General features: G+C 51.4%; 1 protein-coding gene across 1 annotated transcript; it reads right to left on the bottom strand.

The window, feature by feature from the left end:
* Positions 1-1562: 1562 nt before the first annotated feature.
* Positions 1563-7606, bottom strand: LOC133352701 (anterior gradient protein 2 homolog). Its single transcript, XM_061568524.1, has 4 exons — positions 7228-7606; positions 6363-6439; positions 4972-5035; positions 1563-3278 (listed from the first exon to the last, which is right to left on the bottom strand). The coding sequence occupies exons 1-4, from the start codon at positions 7439-7441 to the stop codon at positions 3145-3147; spliced, it is 489 nt and encodes a 162-aa protein (XP_061424508.1). The 5' UTR covers positions 7442-7606; the 3' UTR covers positions 1563-3144.
* Between the last annotated feature and the right edge of the window lie 8655 nt (positions 7607-16261).

The following is a 16261-nucleotide window of genomic DNA, read 5'->3' as shown; positions in this document are numbered from 1 at the left end:
GTGCACAAGCCCCACTTAGCCTCACAATGCGGCCTGATTTGGCCAGAGACTGCAATTATTGACACTGTCAGGATGAACGCAATAAGCTTCTCAACTGAGTCTCTCGTAGCATCGTGTCACTTTAATTGGCTCCCACCGGGTCGTCACCTCGGGTGGTACCGAAGGGCGCTCCAGCCCAGCAGGACCCACGTGGACAGCCCCGTGCAGCACTGACGCTACAGACAACGCACAGACCAAGGCTGAGTTCAAGATGCAAAGTCAGATGTGAACCCGACACACGCCCACACGCACACATATATATATTCGATGCATATATCTTGATTTTAATCTTTCCTCGTTTTACTTCCCTTGTGCCATTTGAGGAATAAACATTAGCCACGGTTCTTGTTCGTCAATGTCATATTGCATTCCGGGTTTGAGACGTGACATTGATAGCACCGAGTCACAGGGCTGGACTGGACTGGTCGTCCAGAGAGGTCGTCGGTTCGATTTGACCTCCCGGTGCGGCAGCTGAAATAATCGGGCAGGGATTATGAATCCCCCCACTCTCGACATCTAAAGTGTGGTGGGGTAAAGTGTGGGTACTCCCAGACATCTCACCAGTGTGGAAGCGCCACGGTGGCTAGGAGATGTTAGCTACCTCGCCTGGTGTGCAGGAGGTCGTGGGTTCGATCCCGACCCTGACGCCTGCTGCTATATATTTGGAGTTTGCGTGTCTCTCTCTCTCTGTGGCCGCGTGGATTTGTTTCCGGATCATCCGGGGTTTCCGCTCCACATTTGGAAACACGCGTTTAGAGTATTTGGCAGCTATAAATGTCCACGTGATAGCCCACTTCGTTTAGCTCCTGAAGAAGAGCGCGATATCGCTCGGTGGGTCTTACATGCTAAAATACATTTTATTAAACTCTTAGCAGTATTTAGTGCGGTTTTATTCATACCATGGTGGTCAGATGCAAACTAATGAACGTGTGCTTCGTTTTTTTGGGTAAATTCAGTTTCTCTTTCATGCAGCAATCACCAAATATGGATTCCAAGCGTGACCTTCGTGAAAAATAACTTTCAGACTAAAATCCAAACTCTCCTGGATAAGTGATGCACACACACCGCTTTAAACATAAGCACGCAGCTGGCTCTGATCCCACGAGCTTTTCTCACAGCCAGATTCCAACTGCTGCATTAAATGCCCACGCTGAGACAAAGACAACGATCCCCCGTATAGCCTGCAACAGACTGTTGGGGCAAGTGCGAGCACCTATGAAGACCGGCACAGCACACGAGGGGGGGGGGGGGTGGGTGGCCAACACCACGCCCGGTCGCCTTCGTCTCCCCAGCGGCGATGTTTACTACACCGCACCAGGTACTCATTTGAGGCTCAGTCGACCTAGGGGAGACCCAGGACCGGTTCAGATAATCGTCACTGTTGTTAGCCGTGAGTGGAAATCGAACCCGGGACGCCAGGTTCGTCGCGCACTGCGCTAACCACTACACTACCGCTCCCCACCACGCTGAGACAGACACACACACACACATGTTATGCGTGTAAGCATGAGCAGACACATTCATCAGGCAGCTCAGCACAATTTATTATTCAAACGACAACACAGATTGCGTGCCCAGATGCGGCGAATGAGATCTGCGCCAACAGAACGACAACACGAGCGAGAAGTGGGAGATGTTAAAGTCAGTGTCAGCTTGATGTGCTTATCCAAAGCACCGTCAGGTCTCGTTACCATCGATGATGTAAGCGACTGTCATTGCGCAAAGAAGCGGGCTGAATGGGGGTGCTCTCTGAGCTCGAGACGGAAGAAGGCTGCGGTGGTCGCGATGGATGAGACGGGGTTGGAGAGGCGAGGTGTCAGAATGAATTTGAAATCTCCCAGAGCCACGCAATCTGTCTCCCCACTCACCAACTCCTTCCCTGCCTCTCTCCATCGCACACCCAGCTCCGAAACGTACACGCGTTATGTGCGATTTTATTATAATTTATGTCGATGCCACATTTTAATACTGGCGAAAGGTATTTAATTCATGGCCCAAAAAGGTGACGTAGAAAATAATTGTGCATGTATAATTCTTGTATGTACTGTATGTTAGTATGGGATGCATGTGTGTAGATATGTGTGTTGGTATAATTGTTCATATGTACATTACGTATATATGTAGGAGTGTATAATATACAAACTTGGCAGGTGGGTATGTTGATGGGCAGGTGGGGAAGAGGTAGGTGGGTGAGTTGGTAGGTGAGCAGATACAGGACGGCTGTATGAGTCGGAAGGTCGGGGGAGATGTAGGGGGGTGGGCAATGCTGTACAGGACGGCACGGCCATCATCGCATTGTCCACACGCAAGTGCTGTCTACTCAATTTGTCCAATATGTAAATTGGGGCTTTCGCAATCTTTGTGTGACGACACAGTGGCTACCAGCGCTGTCATTGCCACGTGGCACTGACCCATCGGGTCTTAGACAGCGGCGAGTCGTTAGTTCCACCACATCTGAACCCGACGCTGATCGTGACCCACGTGATGAAGCTGATCATCTGGTAACGCCCTCCGCATTGGCAGCGGTGCAAAAGCACAAATCGCAGAACAACAACAAAAACCCAACACGGGCACCGAAGAAGGGCCATCGCCCGAAACGTCACCTATAATATACCTCCATTATAAGGGCCACGATGCTAGTGACAAACGCGTTGAGTGTGTTGGTTTTCGTGTGCGCGCGTGTGATCCGCAAGAGGCGGTGGGTGGGCAGTTGCACTGCGCACGCTCGCCCATTCACTCCCTCGCTGTTGATTCACAATCTGCCGCCGGGCACCTGGTGCAGGTGCCACGTGACACCTGGTGTAGGTGTCACGTGGCACCACGAGGTTGGTGGAGCTCGTGGCGCGTCTCCCCACGCGCTCTCCTGTGGGGGGTCTCGTGCTCGCGAATATCACTCAACGCCAGCTGCCCAAGCCAGGCTGTATAAAAGTGTGTGTGTGTAGGTCTCTGGCGTGCGCGTGTGTGCATGTGTGTGCGCATGTGTGTGTGCGCGTGCGCGTGTGTGCATGTGTGTGTGTACGTGTGTGCGCGTGCGTGAGTGCGCCACGCCGCGTGTGACGCCGCAGGAGAGAGGGGTTCGGGTGTTCTCGCTCGCGGGCCTGCGGCTCACAGCTCGTCCTTGGCGAGCTTCAGCACGCGCTTCATTGAGTCGAGCAGCACGGTCTCGTCCCCGGCCTGGTACGCGTACAGGTGGTTGGAGTAGCGCCCCGTCACGTCCGCTCGCACCTTGCGGCCCGGGTCTGTGTGGCGATAGCAGCAGCAGCAGCAGAAGCAGCAGCGGCAGCAGCAGAAGCAGCAGCGGCAGCAGCAGAAGCAGCAGAAGCAGCAGCAGAAGCAGCAGAAGCAGCAGAAGCAGCAGCGGCAGAAGCAGCAGCGGCAGCAGAAGCAGCAGCAGCAGAAGCAGCAGCAGCAGCAGAAGCAGCAGCGGTGCCGGCGGCATTAGCGACAGTGCTTAGCAGCGGTGTTGGTGCCAGTCTCGTTCGTAATGGCTAAGCCATAGAACGAAGAGGGTCGGTGCATCATCGCGCGCCTTCAGATGCGCTTCTGCGGCCGTCTGTAACGCTCTTCCTTACGATATTAGAAAGCCACTGGAGCTATGCACTTTTAAATCATCTAGATTACAAACTAATTTCTTTGGAACCGCCTTTTGTGTTTAGTTTATTGTCCTTCCCCCGCACCTCCGATCAGCACGGTTGGCTACGTACGGTGCGAAAGAAGTCAAGCGTACGTACATAACACTCGAAGCGGTGTCAGTGTCGTCTCATTGGCAAAAGCGCCAGCAGCAGTGGCAGTGTCAGTAGCAGTGGCATTCGCTTGGATCGACTGAAGCAGTCATCTTGTGAATTTGGTATTCGCGGCATCCTCACAGCGCCGAGGCTGTCACGGGAGCGCTGTGATTCACAGGCGGGTGGAGTCTGCCCAGTGGGGAGTGGGGGGCAATGTGGCTGTGCGGGTTTTCTCAATGAAAGTCATCCGTGGGGTCATTTTCACGTCGGCTAAGTTGGACTGTGACACTTGCATAACGTCACGGGATCATTAACCTCCACATGTCAGCAGACGGTGTTCAGTTTTTTATGGTAAATGCGTCCGTAGTATTAACCAGGGCTGCTGCTGGGCTCGAACCACAAACTCACTCGAAGAACCCCAACCAACTGAGCCACCTCATAGCCATATTCGTTGAGTCGCAAACAACGAAAACTAAAATGACTCCTGACGCATGAATCCCTATTTGCACACAGACACGTGCGGCGACTGTCCCCACCAGCCAGAAGGGAACCGTGGAGCCGATAACGACGACTCGGTGGCCCGGATTCACAAACACGGAGGAGGAGGCATCGACACAGTCGCGATGCCACCGCTACCCCTGGCGCAACTATCCAGGCTCAGCCACCTCGATGTACAAACAATCACAGCCGCTGCTCTCCGTCAACACGAGCCGTGCGAGGGAATAAGAATACCAAGTCTCTGTGAGCGCCGCTGACGACAGGCAGATTGTCGTGGTGCGGAGGGCGGGAATGTCGCGGTTCGCCTGCGCCGCTACGAACCCGGCGGCCTGAGTTCAATTCCCGCTCACGGCCACCAACACCAGCGACGAATATCTGAGCCGGTGTTGGGCCTCCCCTAGGTCGACTCAGCCTCAAATGAGTACCTGGTGCGGTGGGTAAACATCGCCACTGGGGAGACGAAGGCGGCCGGGCGTGGTGCTGGCCACTCAGCCCCATGTGCTGCTGCTACTCGCTCACGACACTCGCCCCGTGTCGCCGGTTCGAGGCGGCACGAGACCGAGCGGCGTATTTGTGCTGCGGCGTTGAATGGTGGGCGGCGCATGACAAGCCCCGGGACATTCTCAAGGACAATTCTCACGGACGGCATTCCCCAATGATGCTAGTGCGGCAACGTGGAATGCGATATGCATGCGTCGTGTGCACTTACCAACAAACATGATCCTGGGGTAGTAGTAGCCGTCTGGAGCCATGTTCTTGTCTGTTGTCTCAGTCTGTTGGGATCGAGCACCCACACACAGATACACATGTTATACACATGCTATACACATGTTATACACATGTACCCCAAGTGACTGAAATAATCATCATCATGTTGTCTCAGGCTGCTGGGATAACACACGCGCACAGATACACATGTTATACACATGTTATACACATGTTATACACATGTACCCCAAGTGACAGCGAATTATCATCATGCTGTCTTAATCTGCCTGCATCGCACAACGACAAAGATTCCCCGTATAGCCTTCAGCAGGCTGTTGGGGGAAGTGCTGTCAGCCAGCACCTGTGAAGGGCGACACGGCACACGAAGGGGGGAGGGGGGGGGTGCACAAATATTGTTCGCTCCCTTAGGGGCCAGGACCACATGAGGTGCTAAGCATGGTGGTGGTGGTGAGTGCGGTGGTGGTGAGTGCGGTGGTGGTGAGTGCGGTGGTGAGTGTGGTGAGTGTGGTGGTGGTGGTGAGTGCGGTGGTGAGTGTGGTGGTGAGTGTGGTGGTGATGGTGGTGAGTGTGGTGGTGGTGGTGGTGAGTGCAGTGGTGGTGGTGAGTGCGGTGGTGAGTGCGGTGGTGGTGGTGGTGAGTGCGGTGGTGGTGAGTGCAGTGGTGGTGGTGAGTGCAGTGGTGGTGGTGGTGAGTGCAGTGGTGGTGGTGAGTGGTGAGTGCGGTGGTGAGTGCGGTGGTGGTGGTGGTGAGTACGGTGGTGGTGTGTGGTGAGCGTGATGGTCAGCGTGGTGGTGGTGAGAGTGGTGCCGAGCACTTTGGCAGTGAGCAGAGTGGTGGATAGTGTGGTGGTGACTGTGGTGGTGAGCGTCGTGAGGATGGTGAGCGTGGTGGTGGTGGTGGTGATGAACATAGTAGTGAGGGTGGTGGTGAGCGTGATGGTGGTGGTCAGCGTGGTTGTGAGTGTGGTGGTGGTGAGTGTGGTGGTGGTGAGTGTGGTGGTGAGTGTGGTGGTGGTGAGTGTGGTGGTCAGCGTGGTTGTGAGTGTGGTGGTGGTGAGTGTGGTGGTGGTGAATGTGGTGGTGAGTGTGGTGGTGGTGAGTGTGGTGGTCAGCGTGGTGGTGACTCTGGTGGTCAGCGTGATTGTGAGCGTGGTGGTGGTGGTGAGCGTGGTGGTGGCGAGTGTGGTCAGCGTGGTGGTGAGGGTGGTGGTGGTGGTGAGTGTGGTGGTGGTGGTGGTGAGTGTGGTGGTGGTGAGTGTGGTGGTGGTGATTGTGAGCGTGGTGGTGGTGGTTGTGAGTGTGGTGGTGGTGAGTGTGGTGGTAGTGGTGGTGAGGGTGGTGGTGAGTGTGGTGGTGGTGGTTGTGAGCGTACCTGCAGGTTCAGCATGACAAAGTCGTTCTGCGCCAGCTGCTGGAGGTCTTTGTCCTGAGCGAATGTGGCTCTCAGAGCTGGTGACAGTGACACGGCAGCCATTAGTGAATGTGTCTCTCAGAGATGGTGACAGTCACACGGCTACCATTAGTGAATGTGTCTCTCAGAGCTGGTGACAGTCACACGACAGCCGCTAGCGACGCTCGGCGCGAGCTTCCCCGTGCATCCCACGCCAAGGTTGGCAGCGCGGTCAACGTGAGCTCACCACCACAATCACAGACGCCCCACGACACATCCATGGACGTTGTTTTACTTAACGCACGAGCAGGGGAGAGAGCGCATCTACACCACGCGTATCTTTTGCAAGGACAACCTGGGATGTCTTTCAGTTTGTTGTCCTGTCCCCGCAACTCCGATTAGCATTGTTGGCTACGTACGGTGTGAAATAAGTCAAACGGATCTCCAGGTGTGGCAGCTGCCCATTGCTGGTGCACGGTCACAGTGGCGGTGCCAACCCATCGGGTGGCCCCCAGCAAAAATCACATTTGGGTTGAACCCCTTCGTTCTCTTTATACGATCCGAGTGAGATGTGAGAAGAGATCGAGGCGAGGTACAGACGTGGTGAGAGATACGAGAGAAGTGTAGACGTAGAGACGCATTCCGCAGCGTGAGAAGATGCAGACAGGAGACAGACGCACGATATCAAGGAGCGGTTTCTACGTCATTCAGCTTGCCACGTTTAATCGGCTCTCAATATGAGCTGACATATTTCAATCAATAAAATCTCAATTTCGTCCGTCAATTCGGGGGCCCCTTCAACTGCTTGGGGCTCCTGAGCTGTCGCCCAGCTCGTCGCCGCGTTCACCTGTGGAGTAGGGACACTCCTCCAGCCAGAAGATGACCATGAGGGGCTTCCTGTCCGTCATGGACTTCTTGAGCCCTTCCTCGTACGTCTGCACCCAGTTGATGGAGTCGCCCCAGCCGCTGCTCAGCGTCTTCGTCACTTGGACTTTCTTGGCTTCTTGAGCAGTCGCCACCACGGCGAGCGTGAGCACCGCGCACAGAACCTGGACCTTCATGTCTGCTTGGGAAAAAAACTTCAAAGCGCTGTCTCACTTTGCCCGAGTGCGTGTGAGTGTGTGTACACGTGTGGCGAGTGGTCTGCGTGTTGCGATGTACGCGTGGTTGCACGTTTCAGCGCCGTGTGTGCTTTGTTGATCCGAGGGAGCTTGAACGATGTACCGGCTTCAATATATAGCGCCCCTTCGTTAGGGCTCCGTTGGGATGAGTTGGTTGACCGATCGGGGGGAGCGGGGGGGGGGGTGACGGAGCTGTCCAATAGGCGAGTGCCCAGTTGGCACTGGGTACTGGGCAGGGCCCCCCCTTCTCTTGCTCCGTCTGGGCCAATGGCTGAATGCCCAGTAGCGGGGGGCTCCCCGGAACCCGGGGCCCATCAGGAAGCCCTCTCACCCAGGCGAGGGCCCTTGAAGCCATTAGGCCTAATGGCTTGGAGAGGGCTCTCCAACTACTGGGCCAGTGGGGGGGGGGGGGGTGAGCCATTCATGAGTGAGTTGTTGTCACTGTGTGTCACTGTGTGTCACTGTGTGTCACTGTGTGTAACAACTCACCCTCAAGAGTGAGTGCCGCACTACGCTACTAACCTGGCCACCTCAATTCGATTCCCCGATCATTGCTAACATTGGTGGTAAGCATCCGATTTTGGACTGCCCCTCTGCTCGGTCGACTCCGCAATGTATTAGTACCGAGTGCGGGTGTGTACACATCAGCAGTGGGGAGACAAAGGCAGCCGGGCATGGTGTTTACCACACCACCCTCTCGTGCGCTGTGTTGGCCTTCATAAGTGTTCGCTAACAGGACTTACTCCAACAGTGTAAGTAGGGCGACGCCAGGGGATCACTGTCGCTGTGTAACATGCAATGGAAGTCCTCTGATCCGTGGCCCCATTAGCCCACCTCTCCAATTATCTGCATAATGGGATCTCTTGCAGAGCAGTGCAAAGCCTCCGTATTCGAGAGCAGCCTAAGGAAGCAGACACCAGAGAGCTACCTCTGAAATGACTTTAATTTACATTTGCTCGACACAGAATGACAGTCAAGGACAGTCAAACCAATATTTTACATTTTTAGAGTGGGAAATGTTGATGTTATTACACGCAGGAGAGTTATTCCCATTGCTGTAAGCGGATTTATTTTCACAAAGAGGATTTTTTTTTGCAATGACTGTAATGGCAAAGTTAGGCGTTTCACATTTATTCACAGAAAAAAAACACCGAAATGTTTTACCGTGGAAGCATCTCTATCACATCGTCCTTGTGCAAATAAAAAGTCACCGTGAAATGACAGCGAATGAAAGAAGCCATACGCGGTTATCGCCAGAGAAGTGCACGGATTTCATGAGCTAATTGCCTTTGACTGAACGCGTTCGATATTGTCCTATTACATTTTTACTCTTGGTCATGGATACAGACACGGGAATTTGTTTAAAATAAATTACTATTGGTAGCTATGTGATTGGATGAATAATAGCTTCGGATTTTTTTTCAGTGGTCTTTTAAATCTTTGATAATATATATTTACGATAAGTAATAGAGTAATAAAACTGGATTTTCGCTTGTAATTGTAGATGAGTTTATTTCACTGGAGCAATATCAATTAACCATTGTATAAATAAAGCATGCACACAACACACATCTTAAAGCTATAATTGCTTTAAGTAGGTAACAACGTGGCGATTATAAACCCTTTTAAATAAAATGTCCTTTGGTGATTGAATCCCGAATCTCGTGGACATTTTGAGCGTAGCTGACCGACGCGCGTGTGGACTGGAAGGCGTCCTCTGCTTGTGATGGACGCGTCCACTTGACACTTCGCTGGGGTTTCACGAGAAGTGCCCACAGGTCGACGCTTGACTCGCGACATCCTGATTGCATGCGGGGTGCGAAGGGGCCTCAAGTTGATGGTGGGCGGCAGGTGCACCCTCGACTCCAGCAGCAGCTGGTCAAGAGTGGGTCCCGTCCGCTCGCAAGAGGGGGTTGAGATTTGTTTTCTAGAGAGGGTCTGAATTAAAATCAAAATCGGTGAGCAAATAGAGAAAAATATAATGGTGTTCATATATCCCACGATTAAAACGCGGTTTTTGCCATAAAGTAGCAATGCTATGAAGTTAAGTTATTTTCTTGAACGTATTATTATTTTTTTGCATACGTACCGGAATGAGAAGTTACCGAGAAGTTTTTCAAATGTGTATTAGTCGCTGTCACGTCATCGCTTGCGATAACGCACGACTCGTGGCACGCGTGAAAAATAGGAATAGGTTGTCGCCTTCCGGGCAATAAAACAGCAGGTGTTAACATGTACACACACCAAATAGAAACCTTTCTCAAGGAACCAAGCACTGCATTAACTACACACGGTAGTTGGGAACCAAGCACTGCATTAACTACACACGGTAGTTGGGAACCAAGCACTGAATTAACTACACACGGTAGTTGGGAATCAAGCACTGAATTGACTACACACGGTAGTTGGGAACTGGCAAACAAAGATCCCGTGGTGGTGGCACGACTCAGGACACGTGTCCGTATCAATTCCCCTCCACATATTTCCCACGTGTCTCTTTTCTTGAGACGTGATCAAGAAGACGCTGCAGACAATTCAGATTCTCGTTTCAATCGTGTAACTTCAGTCCAGAGAACGGTGCTCGTGAATGAGCGGTGCTGTTGGCACAAGAGTGCAATTCGCGTAGTCCGCTGTAAAAAAGTGCGACAAATGCATTTGAAGGCAGCACTCATTGCACACACAAAGTGCTTGCCACAAATGAACCACAAACACCTCGCTGGTCTCAAGGAGAAAAAACCATCACGCGAATTTCGATCTTCGCAGCGACTTTTGGCGAAGCCATCGAACAAAACGGCCGCAGAAGCGCATCTGAAAGCGCGCGAGTTCGAGTCCAGGCCATTGCTCGCGTTAGTGGCAGGCGATATCAGCAGGGCCGGATTAAGTTGGATGGGGCCCCAATGTTGCTGGGTTTTTTTAGGGGGGGGGGGGGGAGCCTCTCTGTGTATAATCAATTCCTTGCTCTAACTGTTTCATCACCACCAGCCGTGCCCAATGCCAAACACCCCATGGTTATGTAGCACGGCCATGTCAGTGCCGGCTTGAACACGTGGTGTGTATACCACTCGTAGCGATAAACCACCGTGAAAAACGAACGAGCGATTTTAATGCCGGACACTGCTTGGTCGTAATACACATTGTGATGAAATGGCTATAATTACCACATTAGTACACGATGGGATTCATCACAGTGATTCAGTATTGCATTTAAACCACTAAGCGGTGCTGGGGGGAGGGGGGAGAACACTTACATGCCAAGGCTGTTGGGCTGCAGCACCTAAAGCTAAATCTCCTGCGCCAAACCGGGCCTGGTCTGGGTTAGCAGCCCGCTTTCACTCAATGGCACTACCACCCAGCGCAGTGAAGTCTGGTCGAATAACTCACAGCGTGACCAACGCGACGTGGGGGGAGGCTTTAATTCGATCAGTGGAATATTGACAAATGATGAAAACAATTATATTTACGATTTTTTGTTCTCAAAAAAGCTCTTTGGCGGACGAATGCCTCAAACCACAGCGATTTTTGGCCCAATTTATCCGTCAACGTGGCCACTTTACCTGTCACACACACAACAAGGCAGCATTTCATTCACACATGAAGGCCTCAACACTCATTTGCAGAAGGGTCATGCTTTGCGATTTTGGCACGTGAGTGGAAATGGGAGAAAATTCAGACATAGGAGGGAATAACATTACAGGTTTCCTCTCAAAGTGGGAGTCTAAAGCAGGGTCAATCTCCGTGTGATGCAGCAACCCTTCCTTTGGCTGTTGGGGCCTCAGATCCAGAGCTTGGCCTCAGACATCCTTCTTCCACAGACCAAACTCAGACGTATTCCTCTCAGTCAGCCGATGTCCATCAAACCTATGCACTATCACTAATTGTCCTGGCCAAACCTGGACAGGTGGCAACCTTGGTCTGAACAACGACGGCTGTGTGTGAATGCCGGGGATGTGAGGAGAGGTTGACACAGCGCACGCGTGCTGCCCCCTTCTGCCTCCTCCCGGCTCTGCAGAGCCACGTGCTCGCTCTGCGCGGCGGCCACGTGGGGGGTGGGGGTGATGACAGGCGCAGTGATGCGACGTTTGCTGATTCAGCACGAGCGCAATGCCGTGCCACCGCTCTCGAGCCAATCGTCGTCCCGTGCTCCACATCGAGTGTTTTCCACTGCCAGCATCGTCGTCATCGTCAGTCAGTGTTAAGCATGATCGTGTTACCGTAGTAGTCTTTGGGTCTTTCGGTCTTTTATTATTTTATTGTTATTATCTTTTCTTCTATCTACGTGACTTTACCGAAAGAACCAAAACATATGAGTCCCTGCAGTCACGAAAGCTTTAAGTCAACATTGTATTACCATCATTATTTATCACAATAAATAATCGTCATCATTGAACATCATTCATCAATCATCAATAATGTATAATCATCGATCCATAATTACTGCAACAATCACTAACATAATCTTTAATTTACATAATCACCACAAACATCACCATTATCAAGTGCTACCACGACCTAACACGGCCTACCATTATCAGCACCACCACCACCATCAAACACTATCAGCAACACCACTTGCTAGCATAAGTATCGTCACCAAAAAACTTCAACCAATACGCCAACATTATATATTCCCAACACCCTCAGCACCATCATCAACACCACCATCATTATCGCCATCATCAATAACCACCACCACCATCACTGCCATAACACCAGCACAATTATTGCCATTATCAACAGCACCATCATCATTTCCACCATCAATACGACCACCACCAGCACCATGTCTGCCACTGTAATCGCTGTTGTGCTTACATCTGCCTCGGTGTCTAGTGACGCACAAGGTCCCTTGTGAACAATTCCCCTCGTGTGTAATGCTCAGTGTCGTCAAATGTCCAGATCCTTCCATCACAGACATTGCCCTGCTGCCACCCTCGTTTCATTTGGGAAACAAATACTCAGTGATGCTCCATAGGTTCACTTTCCGATTGGGTTAAAACAAAACAGGACTACAGTGGGAATAATTACATGGCACAAATTCAGTGGCGGCTCGTCAATAGAGGGCGCAGGGGCGCCGCCCCCATCAATATTCCAGAAATATACATATACAAAATTAATATAAAAATACATAAAATATTTTTTTCATACGATGTGCCGGCTGGTAGTAAGAAAAGCATCAGCATTTAATAAAAACTGGCTTTAATCGGTCAACTATTTTCTATGTTTTTAAATGTGTTCTATGCGGGGCGCCGGACAAATGTATGTCTATGTGAGACTTTACATTTTCGGACAGCATGTGACCTGAAGCTGGTCTCTAATTGGTTTCTTAAAGATTCTCCTCGGGGCGCAAGTCGTTGCGTCCCTGGCCAATCAGAATTGGATACATGTTATTTTATCCAATCTGATTGGTTCTCGTCACCTGTCATTCAAATTTACGCTGTAGGCCACTACTGCGAGTGCGAAGGCGACACCACTTTGACACTTGCTAGGCTGATCAAATTTTTTGTGTAAACAATGGCAGCAGTTCATCCAAATTCTGTAATTTATTTACAAAAAAACCCTTTCACAAGGCTTTCGCTGGAAGAAATAAAAAAGATAAAGGATCTCGGACCGGACCAACCCGATTTACAAATCCAGCAGCAGGCCAGTGACAGAGGACGAAGCTACACACGAAGCTTCACCCGCGCTTGTTATGAGAAACGGAGGTGGCTGGCTGGATGTGATGTTAGCAATTCTCTTTTTTGTTTTCCCTGTCTTTTATTTCAAAGTGTCGGCACTGAAGTTTTGTGGACAACGACGGGGGTAAGAGACCTCAAACATCTCTCTGACAAATGCAAACGTCATGAAAGTAGCCGCAGCCATATTGATAATAGCATGAAACTAACGTTTTTATGTTCAAGTAGGAAACATGCTTTTTGGTACTTCTTTTGGTCTGAAATGTAAATAAAGATCATCAAAATTTATATTCAAGTAGTCAAAATGGCTTTTGGTACTGCTTTATATTTATTTGCCCCCCTCAATAAAATTTAAAAAATGCGCCCCCCCAAAAATAAATATCACCAGCCGCCACTGGGCACAATACTGGAGAAGGGGAGAGCTGCTTGTAAACACGTTGTCCTCAGTGGTGTATTTTATTTACTTTAGTACGCAACTGAAAACAAAAGTCATTTTTCACGGTCCGAGCAGCACCGACAGATTTCGTCCTAGGAAAACCGGGACAGGTGGCGAATTCACCTGCCCATGATGCTGGTGATAGGCAATACTGTAATGGAAAAAACAACATTTGTGTGTTCTATGAAAGGTGTCGTCATGCTAAGTGTCGCACAGCGAGAGAGGGCACGGGGTATATAAATAGCCGTCGACCGGTTCCTGCGCACGAGGTAACGATGTGTCAGCGGCAGGGGAGCGCTGCCGAGTCGTCTACCGCCGCAAACACGAAACTGGAAAAACAGAGACGCCGGACAACGCGGCCGCACAGACGAGCCTCGGCAAGCTGGCTGCAGGGAGCCAGCTAAAACACCCACACATTTGTCCCATTCATAGGAAATGTGCCAAGGTGCACACACACACACACACCGCCTCCAATATACACTCTGCTCTTGAATAATCTATACCGCCTCGCTGTGTTTACAGATTATGTTCCCGTAAAACAATACTCGACAGATGCCTTGGGAGGCATGAAGGGCATATACATTCAAGGCCACATCCCTACCTCTTACATTTATTTAAGTCACCTTGAACTACCTTTTGTGACTCAGCCTCATGGGAGCTGTTCTTCTCAAAACGTCGTCAGCCATGTAGCGATGTGTTGCACACTCGAAATGAAGGACGTGGGCAGGTGCTCCAAATGGAGGGCAAACACATTTATTGTGGTAATCTGTAAAAATCGACAGCACGTGTGTCACACACAGCAATCCTCAACCGAGTGGCCATTAACCACGTGACTGGTGTACAGGTCAGGTGACTCAATAACCCTGCCAGCCACCTACAGGCCCGACTCAGTATCGCACGCTGCGTGTGTGTACACACACGTGTGTAGTGGGGTGGATTCGGGAGACGTCGGAGACGGTTCTTGGAGGCAACACTGTTTATTAACACCACGCTCGGCAGTACAGTCCCAGAACACTCAGGGCTACGGTCATCCTACACCGCTGTCTGGGGAGGTACTGCCTCCGGGATGACTCACCCTGACACAGGACTACACTCGGGGTCCTCCGGCTATGGATGCCTAGGGGGAGGCTATTCTCGCTCGCCCTCGCCAGGGTGTGAGTTCCGACCACTGACCCGCTGGACCCGGCCCTTACAAGGACGTCAACCCAGGGCTTCCCAGGGTCTCACCATTGAGCCGCACAGAGTCGCGGCCCTGACGAGGGCAGCGGGGCTAGGGGTCTCAGGGTCTATCGAGCTGCTCTTCGGCTTCGGTCTTCAACTGGTCTCGAGCCTGGAGAGAGAGAGGTCCGCCTTTTATACACCTCCCAACCGAGGGGCGGGGTCCCGGGGGATCCCAGAACACCCCACAGCCCATTGACGCCCCTACACGTGCATCGATGTACTGCGCAGCACAGAAGGACCTTCACAAAACCACACTTTACTCCCTTGCTGAACGAGGACATAATTAAAAGTGGTCCATTCCGAATGTGCCACACATGATTCAATCCACTGCTGGATGACGGCCTGCCGGCCTCCCCCAAAACACTCGTGCGATGTGACAATCCACCCAGCGCCCGCGCACGAGCCGATTTCAACGCTCCGTCTCCTGCGTGGACGTCGCCTTGGGACGCGATCGGTTCCGTGGCTCTGCCACTCGGTTACTATTCCATAGCTGTCACCCCCTTATCAGTAGTGCCCCTACCTTCTTACAGACCAATTTAGACTTTATTGGTCACCCAGTGCCCCTTATACATCTCAACGTTCATCCTACCAAGTCCCATCACAAGGGACAAACACAAACAAATTGACAATAAAAAAAAACTTTTTGCCCGTATTAAAATGGCTGTATGGCGTATGGACCTGAAAACTCAATTTCCCTGTACAAGAATACGGGTAGACCCTATGGGTTGACAGCTCTGCTGCTATTCCTGACTATCGGCCCACAATCCCCTTCTAAGCGACGTCCGTTGCCCAAACTCCGCTTACATTCCCTTACAGTTGGGATTATTCTCATTCTAACCTACATGTTCTATCACGCATGTAGTAGGTAAATCATAATACAAATAGTCCTCTAGAACTCAGCACCTAACACAGCCCCAATTATACTGGAAAAAAATAACCGGTTGTTTCATTATACCCGGGGAACCTGTACACAAGACAGTAGAGTATTGTATTTCGACAAGCTGTCACTCGCATTCACGTATGGTAATGGCATTTAATATACAAAAGACAAAGAAGGTGCCTGGCAGTCTGCCGGGGTGAAATGTTTCGCATCGAGTGGCGGTGGGGCAGAACCACCAATGCTCGTCCACCTTTGTCTCACCAGCTCTGAATGTCGACGTCAGACTGGGTACTTGTTGTCGGCCAAGTCTACCCAGGGTTGCTACCCAAGTTAGAAGGCAACCCAGAGGTCGGCGGTTCGACCTCCCGGCGCGGCAGCTGAAAAAACGATGCACGTTTTCTTAAAACCCCTGACCCCTGACCTCTTCCCCAGCTGCACGAATGGACATGCCGCAGTTCGGTCGATCGGCAGGTCGCGTGCAGTGGGGTAACACGTGGGTATGCCCACCTCCTCCGAGACGTCAGGCCAGCATGGAAGAGTAGGCCAAAATA

The sequence above is a fragment of the Lethenteron reissneri genome, chromosome 41, assembly GCF_015708825.2.
Source record: "Lethenteron reissneri isolate LAM-NWPU_2019-01 chromosome 41, ASM1570882v1, whole genome shotgun sequence".
Taxonomy (NCBI): domain Eukaryota; kingdom Metazoa; phylum Chordata; class Hyperoartia; order Petromyzontiformes; family Petromyzontidae; genus Lethenteron; species Lethenteron reissneri.
Note: the sequence above shows the minus strand (reverse complement) of the source record. Positions and strands in the feature narration are given on the sequence as shown.